The following is a 20,578-nucleotide window of genomic DNA, read 5'->3' as shown; positions in this document are numbered from 1 at the left end:
GATATTTATATGATAGTCTAAAGAAAAGAGGTATTCGCACATTCATGGATGAGTCAAACCTTAAGAAGGGGAAAGCAATTGCTCCCACACTTGCTAAAGCCATTGAAGAGTCAAAATTATCACTTGTTGTGTTCTCAAAAAACCTATGCATTTTCTACTTGGTGTCTGGATGAACTTGTAAAGATTGTTGAGTGTATGAATTCAAGGAATCATATTATTAAACCTATTTTTTTGGATGTGGATCCATCTGAAGTACGACACCAAAAGGAGAATTTCGGAAAAGCGTTGGCTAAGCATGAACATAAATTTAACATAGAAAAGGTGCAGGGATGGAGAACAGCTCTAAAGCAAGTGGCCAACTTGAATGGATGGACTATAGCAGACCGGTAACTACTTGTATGCCTTCAACCACCCCCCCCCAATCTTGCATGATAATTAACCCTTAAAAAGGAGTAATTATTTATGTGTTTTTATGATTATGATTGTGCTAAGTATGATTAAATGCATTAACATATATATATATATATATATATATATAATTAGGAAAACTTATTTTCATAAATACAAATACAATAAGGATTTCTAACTTCTAACTGCAACTCTGCAATTCTTATTTCTTTTATAACTAAAACAATTAGACAAATGATTTATATTTTGTATTTCTCTCATGCTATGTATTGAAAAATATCAAATTGGGTGTTGGTTATGGGGGGGGGGGGGGGGGGGTGGTGGAAGGAACAAGATCCATTATTAGAACCTTATTCATAAATAACAAATACAATAAGGTTTCTAACTTCTAACTACAACTTCTGCAATTTTTTTCTTTTATAACTAAAACAATTAGACGAATGATTTTATATTTGTATTTCTCTCATGCTATGTACTTGAAAAATATCAATATGTGTGTGTGTGTGGGAGGGGTGTGGTGTGGGGGTGGGGGTGGNTCCTTTGAATCTGTTTGCTAAAAAGTTCCTCTAATTTATTACATTACAATTTTAAAAATTATAGATTTTATTTGTATAATCTGATTGACAAATTTCCCTAATTTTGCCCATAGTTTAAGTAGAAATTTTTAAACAATTTAGTATTTCATTTTCTAATTTTTAAATAATCTTGCATGATAATTAACCCTAAAAAGGAGTAATTATTTATGTGTTTTTATGATTATGATTGTGCTTAGTATGATTAAATGCATTAACATATATATATATATAACTTTTTAGCAAACAGATTCAAAGGAAAACTCTATCCTTGCATTTTATTTCTACTTGATTTTGAGCTCCAATCTTTAATTAGCCATATCTTTATCATTTTAAGCCCATTTGATATATCATTTTAGGGCTTATGAATCCTTCTCCTAACCATATAATTTTAGTCTCTAAGGATGTGTTTGGTGGAGTGGATTTTAGGGAGAATGGGGAAAAATGAGAGAAAATGAAAAAGGAAAACTTTTTAGAGAGTGTTTGGTTGGGAGGAGGAGAGGGGAAAATGATTGTGGGGCCTGGGCATTTTCTCCCCGAGCCCATCAAAAAGTTTTCTCCCTAAAATTGGGAGAAAACTAGATGGAGAAATCTGATAGGTAAATTAGAAAAATTTCCTTTTGCACTTACACACAGCTTTGTTTTGTTTTGTTTTTTTGTTTAGACATGATTTTTTTTTTTTTGGACATGATTATTATTATTTAAATAAATTTGGGTGATTGCTTTTTTTCTTTTTTCTTTTGGTTATTTGTCACCTTTTTTTCTTTTTTAAATTAGACATAATTTTTTAACAAGAGTATATGAATAAATTTATATAAACTCACTTTTTTCTTTTTCTTTTTTTTTTGGTGATTTTTTTTTTTCAAACTCACTTTTTCATTTCTCTACTTTTTCACTCACAACCAAACAAAAACAGTGATAAATTAAAATATTTTCTATCATTTTACCATTTTCTATTTTTCAACTTTTCCACAATTTCAACCAAACGGACCCTAAGAATGACATTTTACAAGTAAAAAACAAGTCAAATAATTTGGTCTCGTTTTAAACAAAGTAAGTTAAAGTTTTGATTTTCTCCTTCTACAGGTTACGAAAATTGAACCATATATATTTGAGATCCTAAGCATCATTTTCATGTAAATTTTCCAATTTTTAAGACCTGCTTTAACATATGATTGTACATAAAAAAACCAAAAATTTAGAAATACCTCAACTTCAATACAAAACAAGCTTTATAATAATAATAATTTTAAGAAACATTCATGGAAACTTTTTAGTAAACCATGCTAATAGAGATTTACTAATAGGGGTTTACTAATGTGTGCCTTGAGAATACACTAGTAAATCATTTTAAGAAACTTTTTAAGAAAAAGTCATTTCATTAACAGAGAATAGAATACAAACAATTATTATTTTAGGAACCAATCATTTCATTAACAAAGAATAGAATACAAATAACAATACAACACCTAGCAGCTAATCGCACTAAACGAAGTACAACACCTGCAGAAAACAGAGACGTAGCACAGCAAATCCAAAATGTGGTATGCAGCAAAACCCACCCTCAACATATAGAGAATCAGCTGAGACTATCCAGATAATTTATTTCAACCAAACGGACCCTAAGAATGACATTTTACAAGTAAAAAACAAGTCAAATAATTTGGTCTCGTTTTAAACAAAGTAAGTTAAAGTTTTGATTTTCTCCTTCTACAAGTTACGAAAATTGAACCATATATATTTGAGATCCTAAGCATCATTTTCATGTAAATTTTCCAATTTTTAAGACATGCTTTAACATATGATTGTACATAAAAATCCAAAAATTTAGAAATACCTCAACTTCAATACAAAACAAGCTTTATAATAATAATAATTTTAAGAAACATTCATGGAAACTTTTTAGTAAACCATGCTAATAGAGATTTACTAATAGGGGTTTACTAGTGTGTGCCTTGAGAATACACTAGTAAATCATTTTAAGAAACTTTTTAAGAAAAAGTCATTTCATTAACAGAGAATAGAATACAAACAATTATTATTTTAGGAACCAATCATTTCATTAACAAAGAATAGAACACAAATAACAATACAACACCTAGCAGCTAATCGCACTAAACCAAGTACAACACCTGCAGAAAACAGAGACGTAGCACAGCAAATCCAAAATGTTATATGCAGCAAAACCCACCCTCAACATATAGAGAATCAGCTGAGACTATCCAGATAATTTACAAAGCACAACTCAAGGTCCCACCTTTCAACGCACTGAAGCATTCATCCCCCATTTATAGCATAGCATACGATTCAGATTGAATCCTTGAACATCCTTTTACCTTCAATTCTGCCTTTAGCATATCCCATTATGACTCTAATAAGGTGCTCTTCAGTATACAATCTCTTAGCATGAAGAACTACATTTCTTTGGCTCAACAGGTGTGTTGTAGATGCCCGCCAAACTAATTTACAAAGTATAGCTCTCAAGCCCTTCCCTTTTAGGTGTATTACAGTCCAATCAACTAAATCCTACCTGCTAAATTTGGGATCAGAGAGAGTAAACATAAGCTCATGACAGATTCACATACCCTTTTAGTGAACGAGCACTGGAAAAAGAGATGATTTCAATCCTTAGTGCAGGGTATGCAGAAACCACATAAGATGTTTACATCAATTCCCTATTGAATGATTCTGGCTTTTGGTGGAATTCTGTTAAACATGACCATCTAGTCTATGGACGAGTGCCTGGGAATAGCCAAATTAAATCGCAGTAGCTTTCACCAATCAACTTAATCCTTTTTTCTCTAATCTCACTCGATCTTTCAGCACACACAAACTTAGGAGATGAGGACCATAAAGCTTTATCTTCTTACTTTAATTCGGCCAGGAACAGTTTACTTTGTATGTCCACTAGATCTTGCAGGCTTTTAAATATAGACTTTATACCTTAGCACAGATGCAAGCTTAGCTTCAACATGACTAGCAGCATCATAAATGACTATATGATGCTTTATAATTATTCCATTTCATTAATAATAATGGCATAACAATTTCACAGCTAAAACAAATCCTAGAGGCTCTGATACCAGTGTTTAAATAACAGGGTTCTTTTGTTGGGTCTTTTATGGTTAGTAAATATTTTAGAGAGAGAATCTTAGGATTTTATTTTTTATTTTTATTTTTTTATTTTTTTATTTTTTTATTTTTTTATCAGGCTAAGACATCAGTCGGTTTTTATGTAGGTGAGATTTAAACCCTAAATCTCTTATTCAACGATAAAAGATTTTACTAATTAAACTAATTAAATCCCACTAAGAGAATCTTAGTTTATTGTCTCTTTTATCTGTATTTAACGTTGAAAAATAAACTCTCTAAAGTAATGGGAGGCCTAATTTTAGGATGTTTATTCCAGTATTGCTCCCACTTATAATAACTTTTTCTTTTAAATTTATTTTTTATATTAGAATATTTATGAAATAACACTTCTAAGAGAATCTTAGTTTATTGTCTCCTTTATCTGTATTTAACGTTGAAAAATAAACTCTCTAAGTAATGGGAGGCCTAATTTTAGGATGTTTATTCCAGTATTGCTCCCACTTATACTAACTTTTTCTTTTAATTTTATCTGTATTTAACGTTGAAAAATAAACTCTCTAAGTAATGGGAGGCCTAATTTTAGGATGTTTATTCCAGTATTGCTCCCACTTATAATAACTTTTTCTTTTAAATTTATTTTTTATATTAGAATATATATGAAATAACACTTCTAAGAGAATCTTAGTTTATTGTCTCCTTTATCTGTATTTAACGTTGAAAAATAAACTCTCTAAGTAATGGGAGGCCTAATTTTAGGATGTTTATTCCAGTATTGCTCCCACTTATACTAACTTTTTCTTTTAAATTTATTTTTTATATTAGAATATATATGAAATAACACTTATTAGATATAATGTTTCATACTTTCATTTGAATTCAAGTACATGACGCATGTGGACAGTGGACACTTTATGGTCATGGGTTGGGCATGGTCCTGCCCAATTTTTAACAGTACTAATAGGTTTTTTTTTTGGGTTAAACATAATGGTAGTTATTACTAAAATGAAATATTTACTGTGGACTTCATCTATATGGCTTTAATTCACAAATCTAAATTCTAAAATGATGAGTCGAGTTCACCTTCGTATGTAATTTTAATGAGTTAATAACTTAATATTGGCAGGAGTCAATCAAAAGTGATCAAAGAAATTGTTAGACACATTATGGTTGAAGTAAAGCCTTCACCGGACATAGAAATTCCTGATTGCGTGGTTGGAATTGATACTCACCTCAGCAAGATTGAATCGTTTTCGTTTTCTGATATCAATTCAGAAGAGGTTCAGATGATAGGGATCTATGGGGTTCGGGGAACCGGAAAGACAATCCTGGCCAAAAAAGTTTACCACGATCATAAATCTGATTTTGAATATAAAAGCCTTGCAGAGGGCATCAAACACAGGGCAAAAGAAAATTATCAAATAGTCGAAGTACAAAAAGCTATTCTTTCTGAAATCTTGGGAGAAACGGATGTCCCTGTGTACAACGCGGAGGAAGGAGCTAAAGTGATGGAGGGTGTTCTTTCCTCTAAAAGGGTTCTTTTACTTCTTGATGATGTCGATAATGAACTGCAGTTAGAAAAGCTAGCAAGGAGTTGTAATTGGTTTGGTCCTGGAAGCAGAATCATTATCACAACACGGAAAGAAAGTTTGCTACGTAGACAAAAAGTACATTTTACCTGTGAGATGAAGGCGATGGATCCAATTGAAGCTCTTCAACTCTTTAGTTGGCATGCTTTTAAAAGAAATGAGCCTCATCAATATAGTAGGGAACTTACAAACGCTATAGTAAGTTACACTAATGGAATTCCATCAGCTTTGGTGAAATTGGGTAGTGTTTTGTCTTCTAAATATGTGAGTTATCAGCATTGTGAAGTAGATGGAGAAAATAAACAGGTAGGAGAAATGCGCACCCTAGTTTTGAAAAAGCTAAATAAAATGTTCAAGCGCGGACAGTGGGGTGCTGATTCAACTGGAAGACTGGACAAGACATTGGAACAAATTTTGAGAGAAGCTATGGACGACATGAGTATACAGGAAAAGTGCTCTGAAGTAGAGAGGGAAGACGATGACTCGTTAGAGAAGGAAGAGGAGAGCGAGAACTCGTCAGAGTCCGAAGAGGAGAGTGAAGAGGAAAGTAGTGAAGACCAAGCGAAGAGTATGACCAATAAGCCAAGTTCAGATTCTAGGATTGTGGCATCCTCATCCCAAGTCTCCAATGGTTATAACTACGAGCATGGAAAGGAACTTATTCAGCAAAATCCATATGCAACGAATTTTTACGGATTTGGTACCTCAAGGGAATACCACCACAACTACCCAATGACGATTCCTGGATATAATGCTCCCCCCATTCCTCCCATCCCTGGCTACTACCCAATGATGAGACCTATGAGGCTGGGAACCTCAAATGAATACAACTTCTGCCCAACAGGGGAATCCGGACGATGCCATTGTCAAGATTGTGCAATGAAATTTTCTCCAGAATTTAGACCTTATTAGAGCCAGAGAACCATTGATATGATGCAACCAGGTACAATCTATTATACCTTCTCTCTCTCTTTGGAATAGACAAAATTTAGGTACAATATCTTATATATTGTTTCTTAGATTATTCTCTTAAAATTTAGTCATGTGATTTTTTTCTCATGTGATGAAGGGTATTTTTAGTTAAGTACGACTACATGACTGAATTTTAAGAGAGAAATATAAATAACAATATCTAAGTACGGTATCATTTTAAAATAATGGAAGTGTATTTTTTGTTAAGTACTGCCATATGATTGAATTTTAAGATGAGATTTAAGGAATAACACCTAAATATTGTACTTAAGTTTTGCTATTTTGGAAATATATATATATATATATGTTTGATGTGATTTATATATTTATTTTTGTTAAGGAATATGAGTTTATTGTGTATTATATAGATAATGATTCAAGAGGTCCAAATATATTATTGTAAAGCACATACAGGGTTGACCCTCATCTTTATAGCTCGTAAATATGTACTACATGTCAGTGAGACCAAGGCATATAAAATTTAAAAAAAAAAAAAATAAAAAAAAAAAAAAGGCATATAATATTTTCTTGTTAACTTGAGCCATCTCTTTGATTCATGTACCCCAAGCAAACATGTTGACCAAGGCGGGATAACAAGTCAGCCAATAAAAGTAATTAAAAAAAAAAAAAATACTCCCCTACTTCCCCACATACAATAAACTTTGAATTGTCTATGGGCTTGGGCCATGAGTTAGAAATGATTAAATGTTAATTTAGTGAGCCTGGTACCTTTGTTTGTGCATTACCCATGTTCTCCATTATTGCATATGTTCGTTTGGCCACCTAGAACTTGGAGGTTTTTTTTATTTATTTATTTTTTTTTATTTTAATGAGAGGATATAGAAAATTAGGAATATAAAAAGGTTAAGAAATGGAAATGATTTAAGATTTCCATCATGTGTTTGGTTGGGAGAATAGAATAGTGAAAGGTTGGAAACTAATATGAATTTCATTTGTTTCATTGAAAAGAAGGATGAGAGGAAGAATGGAAAAATGTAGTTTGTTTAAATTTTTTTTTTTATATCCCTATTACATAGTAGTTTATAAGAGGTAAATTTTTAATCATCATATAGAAAAAAAAGTTATTTATCATCAATTAAATTAGTAAATATGACATTCTAGGAAATTGAACACATCGCATTTTAGTTATCTTTACTCATCCATTTTGTATATAACAATAATAATAATAATGTACTTATCAAAAAATAATAATAATAATAATAATGTGATTAGTTGAGTTTGTTAAATTGACAAGTTGTATGCCAAACAAGAACAGGATTTTACAAATTAAAAAAGAAAAAAGAAAAAAAGAAGAAGATTAGATTGTAGCAAACGAGAAGAAATAGATAAGGGGGAAAAAAAAAAAAAAAAAGGAAAAAAGAAAAAGGAAAAAGAAGGGTACCAGTAGTAGTCATGAATGTTATAATGGAATTATGGAAGAGTATTCGCGTCATTTTCCTTCCTCTTCTTCCTCTTCTTCCTCTTCATTTTCTCTCTGCTTTGGGGAGGTTGGATTTAGGAGGACCTGGGTTAAATACATGGGACTACCTATTTTCCTCTCCATTGTCTATTGTGTACCAGTATAATGGAAAATTACTTTTTTTTTTCCTTTTCCAACTATGTTGTTTTATAAGATTGAATGCAAATGACTTTATCTTGTTTCAATATTTATTTGCCTTTCCCACGTTAAGACTTTATTTGTTTACTGAGCTATGTCTTAGTACTGAGTTTCGTTGTGGTTAATTTCAGGATTTCAGCTGGATTGAAAGCATCTGAGGGATGTTTTGGTAGCAGATTTTGAGTATTGTTGTTCAATATGACGTGAAAATTGTGGTTTAAAAAATGTGATGAAAACATGTGTTTAAAGTACTCATAATGCAAAAAATGTGTTTGGTAACATGTTTCAAATAACATATTTTAAAATGTGAAAATTATATTGTGTGCTTGGTATGTGTATGTAACTTTTTTTTTTTTTTAAGTGGTAACTTTTTGACATTATGGGTCTGTTTAACTACCACTTATTTTGCTAAAAACTGAAAACTTATTACTGAAAATACTATAGCAAAATAATTTTTAATGATGAATAGTGTTGTGGGTCGTGAACAGTGCTGCTTATATTTGTTTTTACTGAGTTTTTGGCTGGGACGTGAACAGTGCTACTTATTTTGCTGAAAACTGAAAACTTATTGCTGAAAACTGAAAACTTATTGCTGAAAACACTGTAACAAAATAATTTTTAATGATGAATAGTGTTGTGGGTCGTGAACAGTGCTGCTTATATTTGTTTTTACTGAGTTTTTGGCTGGGTCGTGAATAGTGCTACTTATTTTGCTGAAAATTGAAAACTTATTGCTGAAAATACTATAACAAAATAATTTTTAATGATGAATAGTGCTGTGGGTCGTGAACAGTGCCACTTATCTGTGTTTTTGCTGAGTTTTTGGCTGGGTCATGAACAGTGTTGTGGGACCCAGCCAAAAATGCAAATGCATAATAATTATCTCCCAAACGCACGCTACAATTATTTTATTAATATTTATTAAAGGAGAGAGAAGGTTCTTGGTTAGCATGAGAGAGGGAGAGAGAGTTGTAGTTAATGTTAGGTCTAGGACTGTCCAGCCAACCCGTATACCCGACCAACCCGAGCAACCCGCCCGAGCCCGAATCAAAAACTGCCCGAACCGACACTCCGACGGTCGGTTACGGGTCGTTGCCCTCAAAACTCAACGCCTTCGGGTTAGTTGGTTGGTTTCCTCTCCCAGAACCCGAGCAACCCGAACCGATCATAAACCCAGAAACTTCTGGCGATATTCGAAGGTTCTTCGACAAAAACGTACAAAATCCAGTGATATTTGAAGCTATTTAGCGAAATTTTGCTTGAAACCCATCAGATCGGACGAGATTTGGCGAGAACTCGTCGAGATCTAGTCCAGATCCGACGAGATCCGGTGAGAACTCGTTGAGATGCGGCGTGATCTCGTCGTGATCTGGCGCGATCTGCCCAGATCTCGACGGATCCAGCCAAAATACATCACCGACGATACAACCTGAAACCCGATCATTCAACCCGAAAACCAACGAGACTCGAACTGCCAGATCCGACTAGCATTCTAGGTCGGTTTCGGTTTCCGTTTTTACCCACCCGAAAGTTTTAGGTCAAGTCTAGGTCGGGCACAAACCTGACCCGACCCGACCCGTGGACACCCCTAGTTAGGTCTACTCAAGTGGGTCTCATACTTTTCTAAATATTTACAAAAATATTATTGAACAATGTTACTATCGAAGGAGACTAGTATAGGTGTGTTAAAGGAGTGCAATCCCAATGTTGAGAGGTAACTTCAGTAGGTGAAAATAGTCAAATGCTACGTTTGATAAAATTTGTGACAAACTAACACTATTTCGAAAATATTTAGCAATTTATCACTTTTTTAGTACTTGAGTTCCACAAAACCGAGTTCTAAATAGTACTCGAGTTCTGTGAACTCGAGTTCCTAGTGAGTCGCCAGTGTGGCACTGCTAATTTGAAATTTGTGTAATTAACAAAATAATGTGGTACTTGATATTATTGAAATCGAGTATCTCTTTATAGTACTCGAGCTTAGTGCAGTCGAGTACCTTTTTTTTTTTTTCTTTTTTTTTTCCCTACTTTTTGTGTATGTTGGAATGGCTTGAATAGTCAAATTTAGTGGCTTGACATTAGCCAACAAACCATTAAATGGCTTGCATGCCCATGTCAGAAAGATGCATGATACTCAAGAAGTTTCATACATGAAGAAATGCAAGAGCTTGCATTAAATGTTCTTCATGAATTGTCAAAGAAGATGGCCAGGAACAACACTGACATGCAAACCAAATTCATGCTTCTTTTCTTTGGCCATAAATGCTTGTCATTTTCTTTGACTTGACAAGTTTCTTTGACTTGTAAGAGTGAGTTCCTACAGGAGATAAAAATTTAGTGAGATAGAGAGATAAAAAAGAACTCGACTGTATGAATATATATATATATATATATATACATATTTATCTTGTGCGGTTGTAACTTTACATATAATTTTGCATTTATACATTCATCTACTTTAATTTAGATGTTTATAACTTAATAATGAAATCTATAAACAAGGTAATTAAAAAAAATCATATTTCTACAATTCAAAAAGTCACAATTTCTTTTTTCAAAAAAAGGCCTTTTACATTTCCTTGGAATTATTTTTTAAATTTTTTTTATAAAACCTTTGACATACCACTAACCTAACCACTTCATACATTAAAAAAATTTTAGGCTCATTATTACTTCCGTTAATATATTATGGATATCTTAATTGATTGAGACCAAACTAGAGAAATTCCTTTCATATTTCCTTGAAAAAAAAAAAAAAACTTTTGACGTACTACTAACGTAACTACATCTATAACTATTTAAGCCGTCTATGAAATCTATTTCTTATTGATAACCATAAAATTTACAACTAGCCAGGAACATACAAAGTAATAAAGAATGAATGAAGGAAGAAAAAAAAAATGAAATCAAACGTCAATTAATAACTGTTATTTGGAAAATAAAAAGGTGGTCAAGAGGAGTAAGAAATAAAATAGAGATAGCTATACAAAGGACATTGAAAACTTTATAGTGCAATAAAATCAACCATTACATTCACTTAATTAAATCAATAATCAACAATTAAATATAATAATACAAAATTTAAACTTAAAACTAATCAAACTCTAACTAGGGAAATTATATATATATAATCATAATCTTCATACACCATGACTTAAAAAAATTTAATGAATAGTTCTACCTCTTATTTAATGTCTATGTTATGCAAATTATCAACTAATAAATATATGATAATGGTAAAAAAAAACATTATAGACAAGATTATGAAAAATATGATAAAACTATTTTAAAAAAATTAAAAAAAAAAAATCTTTATAAAGTCTAGAGACTAAAATAGTATTTCATCTAAAAAATTATTACGCGCAACGCGTGGATCTACAATTAGTTTTTAATAAAAGTTGCAAACCTTCATACATATACAATATCAAACATGCGATATTTCAATACCATCATAACAAGAAAAAAAGTTCAAAAGAAAAATTAAAGACAATGCAATGACAAAATATATAAGACCGTAATACATTACAGACATGGTAAATTTTCATAGATATGTATCTGCTGAAATAAAGAACTTCATGGACAGAAATCTTTGAAGAAAATCTTGGCTAATCAAATCTAGCTGCTGCATTGCTTCATTTCCCCCCTTTCTTCTTTCAGTTTTACTGCTTTCTTCCAAAATTCTTGAGAAACCTCTCCAACTTTCTTATGGTCAGGTTATTCCCAATAACAAACCCAATTATTAACCCACTTCCATACCCCATCATTATAACTACCCAATCAAATTTACTTGGGAAATTTGACCCTTCACCTTGTTTGAAATTCAGTGGTGGCTGTGTCAATGGCTCAAAAATTTTGCATTTCTTAGTCAAAGGCACACCACACAAACCTGTGTTTCCCAAATATGAATCATTTTGAAAGGTAGAGAATTGTTTACCTTGTGGAATAGGCCCCGTGAGATGGTTATTTGAGGCATTGAAGAGTGCAAGGAATGTGAGTTGCAATAATTGCTGAGGAATCTCTCCTGAGAGCCCATTTTGAGAAAGGTCCAAAGATTCAAGCTCCGTTAAGTTCCCTAAAGAAGATGGGATAGGACCAGTGAGAATGTTGTTGGATATGTTGAGCAAATAAAGCCCCTTTAGACTTCCAATGACTTCTGAAATTTCCCCATCAAATTTATTGCTAGAGAGATCAATAGCTACAAGATGGTCTTGGATCTTTTCATATAGTGTCTTGATGCCTTTGTTCGTCATTTCCAAGGTGTAACTATTATCGTAAATAAAATTGTAAGAAGCTGATGAGGCCCTTGTGACTACACCCATATAAGCATTATCTTTGTCAAATGTCAAGTTGGCAACTTTCATGGAGGTCCAACTTTGGAAGTGCTCATGTGGTAACTTACCTGTAAAGTTATTGAAAGAGACATCAATGATTTGCAACTTGGGGAAATCAAGACTGCTTTCAGGTTTCCCAATTGCACTATGGAACCCATTAGATTGCAAACTTAGAACCCTCAACCTTGGAAGCTTCCCCAACCAAGAGGGAAAAATGTCAGAAAATCGATTGTTACCAAGAAGAAGAACCTCCAGCATTGTGCAGTTGGACAATGATCTTGGTACTTGCCCTTCTAATTGATTATGACTTACATCAATCGCTCTCAATCTACTTTCTTCAATGTATATTCCAGGAAGTATTCCACGGAAATTGTTGTTTTGTAAATTCAATACTACCAAGTTGCTCAATTTGCTCAAGCATTTGGGAAGCATGCCCCCCAAGTTGTTGTGTGAGAGATCCAGCTTTACAATTGAGCTAAAATTGCAATACAATGGTGAGATTTCTCCGGTCAATTTATTGTTTGAGACAATGTATTGGGCGATGGAAGGTGGAGGAATTGGAAGTAATCCTTGCAGCTTGTTGGAAGAGAGATCCAAATAAAGTAAACTGTCCCATGGAAGAATAGGCAGAGTGTGGTTGAAAGACTCAAAAGTTGTAAGGAAGTTGAAGGATAGATCCAACGCTAAGAGAGTTTGTTTCCCTATGTTGAATATCCAGTTTGGTATTTGACCCTGAATTTTGTTGTGGGAGAGACCCAAAATCATCAATTCATGCTGAGAACGCAAAAAAGTTGGGAATTCAGTCAAGTTACATGCATATAAAAATAATAGCTCAAACTTCGGAGTACTGGCGTTGAATGTTGAATTAATGGGGATTGATAGATGGATTCCTGAAAGCTGGAGTGCAGTTAGATTTTTGAGCTTTAGAAACGAGTCCACGTCCACTCTGCCACTAAGGTTATTAGAAGTTAGACTCAGAAATTCAAGATTCGCAAGCCTACAAATCGATTGTGGAATTGAACCATGGAATTTATTGATCCCAAGGTGCAATTTAGTTAGTTGGGTAAGGTTTCCAAGCCAAGGTGGAATTTGACCAGTTAGTTGATTCTTAGCAACTGAAAATTTGGTAAGTTGGGTCAGGTTCTTAAGAGAAGATGGAATGTCACCATATAAATTGGTTTCCGCTAAGAGCAAAATAGTGAGCTTTGTTTGCTTACCAAGCCAAGACAACGTCTGTGCACTGAAACTATTCGAGGAAAGGTCGAGTTGACTGAGTTGTGTGAGGTTGGCCAATGAGAAAGGGATTTGCCCCGAAAATTTATTAAACGAGAGAGACAAAACAATGAGATTGGTAAGGTTACCAAGTGAAGTCGGTACCAAACCAGAGAAATAGCAAGTACTGATATCCAATTCATGCAAGGACTTTAGGTTTCCAATTGAATCTGGTAACTTACCAGAGAATCCCGTGTTTGAAAGTCTCAGTATTCGAAGGGGATTGCTACTGTGGAATTCTGGTAGATATCCGGTGAGATTTTCATTGTCTTGCACACTGAGGAATTGAAGATTTCGTAACTTGAAAATCTCCATGGGAAATTCACCGTACAGTTCACAACCTCCTAGGCCAAGAGATTTTAAAGAAGACAAGTTGGACAAGATGTGAGGTACCGGGGAAGATATGTTCACCATACCCAAATGAAGATGTTTGAGGCTGGTTAAGTTCTCAACAACACTTTTTAGGCCGGGATTTTGGAGTTTCAATTGATTGAATGAGAGATCAAGGGAAACCAAGTTGGAGAGCTCAAAGATTTCTGGTGGAATTTGACTACTGAAATTTGACACAGAGAGGTTGAGATATGTTAAGTTTGAGAGGTACCTGATGCTTGGGGGAATTTGAGAATAATTGAAGTCATTACCAGCAAGATTGAGCTTTTGAAGGTGCACAAGGTGGAAAAGGCTGCTGCTAGAGTTGAAGGAGCCATACAGTTGACTGCTACTGAGGTCAAGGCCAATCACGTAACCTGTACCTCTATCACATAGGACACCATCCCATGAACAGCAATCATTCCTTTCTCCAGAGTTCCACGATGAAATCTTTGGATAAGCAAAAGGATCAGAAGAAGCACTCACATCAATTTCAAGGCTTTGCTTGAATTGCAACAAGGCAGAACTCTCAAAATCTTTACACACTGGCTGAGTTGATAAAGAGGAACAACTATTTAGATAATGAAAAATCGACAAGAAGAAGAGCAAGTGCATAGATATCAAGAGACACATGGATGACCCCATATTAGTATCTTCAAAAACTTCCTTAGCACTCTGATAATTTTGAAACTTGGAATGAATTTCTTTTATAGACAAGATTCAGGGCTAGTGCAATTACATCATTATCCATGGATTTTTTTTTTTACATGTAAGCATTCGTAAGTGCAATGGACCACCTAGTTGCTGTGCTGACGGTGGTGGTCTCACATAAAGAACAAGTCAATATTTCTGTTTAGTCCCTTGAAAATTAGGACGATGTAACATATTATCTAACTTGATTTCGCAACCTTGTCAGTTTTTTGTATTACACTATTAGAACCTTCTCTTTAATAGTTAAAAATTTTAGCATTTATGATTTAAAAAAAAAAAAACAATTTTATAGCATTTAATACATCACTTTACACCACCGCACACCCTTGGTGCGATGGTCACTCCACAAGTATAAGTGCTTGTGGGGTGTGGGGGGTAAGGGCCGGGGTTCAAGTTTCCAAGAGAGAGTCTCACACACATATACACTTAGATTAAGATAGAGTAGAATTCTATCTTGTATAAAAAAAAAAAAAAAATACATCACTTTACAATACAACTAGCATCAAAATTTTTATTTTTTATCATTTCATTAAAATATTATTTATTTATCATTTTTTATTCATTTTGAAAGAGAGCAGAGAGTGAGATCTGAGGGGAGACTGAAGGGAAATCAAAAATAATAAAAAATTAGTAGCAACTTACTATAGTAATTTTATCCTTTTATTCCTTTTTAGCAGTTTTGTGGCTAAAAATAGCTTTTAGCATTATCCCACCTTTGAGGGAATGCTTGCACTTGAAGATGCAACAAAGTTCCAAAAGGTCGCTTTTATTTAAGGTGATAGTTGGAAACCAACTTGCGACCCAATCTTCTCAAATTTATGGTGTTCATATCTCCAAATGAAAACCAACTGCGGTGTTCTTATCACAAACTTGAATACTGGAGGAAAACTTGCAAAACACCACATAACTTGGGTCCCATGCAAAACCATTTTAAACGGAGGTCTCTAATGGGCAAAATTGTTCAACGCGTTCCCACCTTAGAAACTACGCCATGACTTTGGGTGGCCTACTTGTTCCTCACGATGGTGACCACATCTTTTGCATTTCCATTTGATCGTTGAAATAAAAAGAGTAAAATACAAAACTGATCTTCTAAGTCTTTTCAGATTTTATTTCAGTCTTTTAATTTTACTTTTATTTATTTCAACTCTCTAACTTTCTATCAATTTTTGTTATATGTTATGGTTAATTTTTCTTCAAATTTTTTAAATTAAAAAAATTTGATCAATGATTAAAAAATATTTTCTAGATTTTTTTTTTTTCAAAAATTTTTAACAAAAGTTAATGGAAAGGCCTTAATTGAATAAATCTGAAATTTAGAAGACTGAAATGAACTAAAGTAAAGTTAGAGGACTGAAATGAAATTTAAAGAAAGTTAAAGGATCAGTTTTGCATTTTAGCCAAATAAAAAACACCCACCTCTTGTTTTGCTAAAAACTGAAAACTTATTACTGAAAATACTATAGCAAAATAATTTTTAATGATGAATAGTGTTGTGGGTCGTGAACAGTGCTGCTTATATTTGTTTTTACTGAGTTTTTGGCTGGGTCGTGAACAGTGCTACTTATTTTGCTGAAAACTGAAAACTTATTGCTGAAAACACTGTAACAAAATAATTTTTAATGATGAATAGTGTTGTGGGTCGTGAACAGTGCTGCTTATATTTGTTTTTACTGAGTTTTTGGCTGGGTCGTGAATAGTGCTACTTGTTTTGTTGAAAACTGAAAACTTATTGCTGAAAATACTGTAACAAAATAATTTTTAATGATGAATAGTGCTGTGGGTCGTGAACAGTGCCACTTATCTGTGTTTTTGCTGAGTTTTTGGCTGGGTCATGAACAATGTTGTGGGACCCAGCCAAAAATGCAAATGCATAATAATTATCTCCCAAACGCACGCTACAATTATTTTATTAATATTTATTAAAGGAGAGAGAAGGTTCTTGGTTAGCATGAGAGAGGGAGAGAGAGTTGTAGTTAATGTTAGGTCTAGGACTGTCCAGCCAACCGTATACCCGACCAACCCGAGCAACCCGCCCGAGCCCGAATCAAAAACTGCCCGAACCGACACTCCGACGGTCGGTTGCGGGTCGTTGCCCTCAAAACTCAACGCCTTTGGGTCAGTTGGTTGGTTTCCTCTCCCAGAACCCGAGCAACCCGAACCGATCATAAACCCAGAAACTTCTGGCGATATTCGAAGGTTCTTCGACAAAAACGTACAAAATCCAGTGATATTTGAAGCTATTCAGCGAAATTTTGCTTGAAACCCATCAGATCGGACGAGATCTGGCGAGAACTCGTCGAGATCTAGTCCAGATCCGACGAGATCCGGTGAGAACTCGTTGAGATGCGGCATGATCTCGTCGTGATCTGGCGCGATCTGCCCAGATCTCGACGGATCCAGCCAAAATACATCACCGACGATACAACCCGAAACCCGATCATTCAACCCGAAAACCAACGAGACTCAAACCGCCAGATCCGACTAGCATTCTAGGTCGGTTTCGGTTTCCGTTTTTACCCACCCGAAAGTTTTGGGTCAAGTCTAGGTCGGGCACAAACCTGACCCGACCCGACCCGTGGACACCCCTAGTTAGGTCTACTCAAGTGGGTCTCATACTTTTCTAAATATTTACAAAAATATTATTGAACAATGTTACTATCGAAGGAGACTAGTATAGGTGTGTTAAAGGAGTGCAATCCCAATGTTGAGAGGTAACTTCAGTAGGTGAAAATAGTCAAATGCTACGTTTGATAAAATTTGTGACAAACTAACACTATTTCGAAAATATTTAGCAATTTATCACTTTTTTAGTACTTGAGTTCCACAAAACCGAGTTCTAAATAGTACTCGAGTTCTGTGAACTCGAGTTCCTAGTGAGTCACCAGTGTGGCACTGCTAATTTGAAATTTGTGTAATTAACAAAATAATGTGGTACTTGATATTATTGAAATCGAGTATCTCTTTATAGTACTCGAGCTTAGTGCAGTCGAGTACCTTTTTTTTTTTTTTCTTTTTTTTCCCTACTTTTTGTGTATGTTGGAATGGCTTGAATAGTCAAATTTAGTGGCTTGACATTAGCCAACAAACCATTAAATGGCTTGCATGCCCATGTCAGAAAGATGCATGATACTCAAGAAGTTTCATACATGAAGAAATGCAAGAGCTTGCATTAAATGTTCTTCATGAATTGTCAAAGAAGATGGCCAGGAACACACCTGACATGCAAACCAAATTCATGCTTCTTTTCTTTGGCCATAAATGCTTGTCATTTTCTTTGACTTGACAAGTTTTTTGACTTGTAAGAGTGAGTTCCTACAGGAGATAAAAATTTAGTGAGATAGAGAGATAAAAAAGAACTCGACTGTATGAAAAAAAAAAAAAATAAAGAAGAAGAAGAAGGTACTCGACTGTATGAAGCTCGAGTACTATAATTTTAGGTCAGCACTTTGGCGACTCACTAGAAACTCGAGTTCATAGAACTCGAGTACTATTTAGAACTTGATTTTGTGAAAGTTGAGTACTAAAAAAGTGGTAAATTGCTAAATATTTTTGAAACAGTGCTAATTTGTCACAAATTTTACCAAAACATGATATTTGACTATTTTCACCAACTTCAGTTAGTAGACTTTAAGAAAGTAGACTCAAAATTTTTGCAATTATAAAAGACACTGACACACCACCTAGAACTAGAAGCGTTTCTTTGCCATTTCATGCAGTTACCAGCATTGGTCATGACACGTACATCACTTTGGAGCTTCTAAAATTTCAAGTGGAACGCCAAGATGCAATATTGTCCAGGATACAATATTTTTGACTTTTCGTTGTAAGATTTGTCACAAAGGCATACAACAAAGTAATCATTGTCAAGTACATCTACTCGGGAAACATATAGTTTGGAAGATGTGACCTTTTCAAATACAAGTTTTAAGCTCTGATGGAAACCATGTGATTTTTTAATAGAAAGAGCAATCCAACAATTATCATTAGTGATTTTCATGTTTGTCAAACAAATAGCTAACTTCATGCACTGGTCTTGCCATTGTCAAGCATTTGCAAAGAGAAATGTGTCAGTCTTAGTATTTCAATCCGGCCGCCGGCTTAACCAATTTTGGGGTTAAGGGAAAAACTTTAAACAGGGCCTATTCTCATCTCATATTTTAAATATTAATTAAAAAATATTTATTTAAAAAATATTTTTCTTGCCTTTTTTATTTTCTTTTTTTATTTTTATTTTAATACTAGTAACAAATTTATTTTTGAGATTCAATTTTTTTAATTTTTTTTATTTTATAGTTTGTTTTAATATCTACATGAATATTTTCTAGTGGATTCCAATTAACTCAATTGGTAAGATCTCTTGTTCTTGAATAAGAGATTTTGAGCTTCAATCCTTGCTTAGAGCATTAGCATCAGACAATTCTAATTCTACTTTATTTTACCATTCCAAAAACCCACTTTATCATTATACCATACCATTTTACCATTCTTCCAACATCCCAATACTCTATTTTTATTAAAATATTAATTTTTATTCACTTTCTCTCCCATGCTCTCTGTCACTTTCTCTCTGCCCCTCCATTTCCCTTTCTCTATGCTTGATTACCTCTCAAGTTTGTACCTCTGGTGCTGGGTGTGGCTAGGCTACAGTGGTTTTTCGTGAATCGTGGGTCTTTGCGGTGGACTGTGGATTGTGGAATTTCTGCATCTCTGCAGTGGATCGTGGATCATTTTTCAGTGAGTTTTAATTTTGTTGGGTTTTGATTGATTTTTGTGGGATTTAATTTTTGTGGTTGGGTTCGTGGGTTGATCGGAATGGCTTTGGGTGTTAGTTGTGGATGGGTATGGGTTATGGTGTTGGCGGCGGATTAATTTTGGGTTGGGGTTTGATTTTTGTGGTTGGGTTCGTGGGTTGATCGGAGTGGCTTTGGGTGCTGGTTGTGGATGGGTATGGGTTATGGTGTTGGTGGCGGATTGATTTTGGGTTGGGGTTCACGGTGATGGAAGGTAGGTGGGTGAGTGGGTTTTGGTTGATGGTGGGTATGGTTTGTGGTGGTGGTGGCTAGTGGTGGGTTAAGAAGGAAGAGAGCAGATGGAGAAACAGAGAAGGAAGAGAGAGAAGATTTCGTGGGAAAAAAACATAATAAAATATTATTATTATTTTTACAATACTGCTACAGTACAATTCTACCTTTAGAATTGTACTGTAGCAGAATGCCAAAAAAATTTGCAATTCTTACCTTTAGCATTCCCTGATGCTGTAGATTTTGAGACTTAAAATGTTAAATACACCTTACATATGACATTAGCATTCTCCAATGCTAATGCTCTTACACCAAAAACCAATTCAGTTTTTTACTTGAGAGAGTGGAAAAGTGGAGAGATATAAACTCTTTTGTTTGGTTTAGTAGAAGAGTGAGAGGATAAAGAAAATGTAATTTGTATAAATTTACTCGCATGCCTCTAGTACATCAAAAAAAAAAAAATTTAATAGTTTATAAAAACTAATTTTTTAATTACTACAATCTTACAAACTAATGATTCTCAAAAAAAAAAAAAAAAAAAAAAAAAAAAAAAAAAAAAAAAAAAAAAAAAAAAAAAAAAAAAAAAAAAAAAAAAAAAAAAAAAAAAAAAAAAAAAAAAAAA

General features: G+C 33.9%; 1 protein-coding gene across 1 annotated transcript; it reads right to left on the bottom strand.

Moving 5' to 3' along the window:
• Window positions 1–11,908: 11,908 nt before the first annotated feature.
• LOC112031597 (receptor-like protein 7) lies at window positions 11,909–14,866 on the bottom strand. Its single transcript, XM_024064285.1, has one exon. It carries the CDS (start codon window positions 14,864–14,866, stop codon window positions 11,909–11,911), a length of 2,958 nt encoding a protein of 985 aa, XP_023920053.1.
• Between the last annotated feature and the right edge of the window lie 5,712 nt (window positions 14,867–20,578).

The sequence above is a fragment of the Quercus suber genome, unplaced genomic scaffold (assembly GCF_002906115.3).
Source record: "Quercus suber isolate HL8 unplaced genomic scaffold, Cork oak 2.0 scaffold_924, whole genome shotgun sequence".
In the NCBI taxonomy this organism is placed as follows: Eukaryota; Viridiplantae; Streptophyta; class Magnoliopsida; order Fagales; family Fagaceae; genus Quercus; species Quercus suber.
Note: the sequence above shows the minus strand (reverse complement) of the source record. Positions and strands in the feature narration are given on the sequence as shown.

Excerpts from the sequence above, each read along its gene's own strand:
- LOC112031597 (XM_024064285.1), bottom strand. The coding sequence starts at position 14,866 with ATGGGGTCATCCATGTGTCTCTTGATATCTATGCACTTGCTCTTCTTC.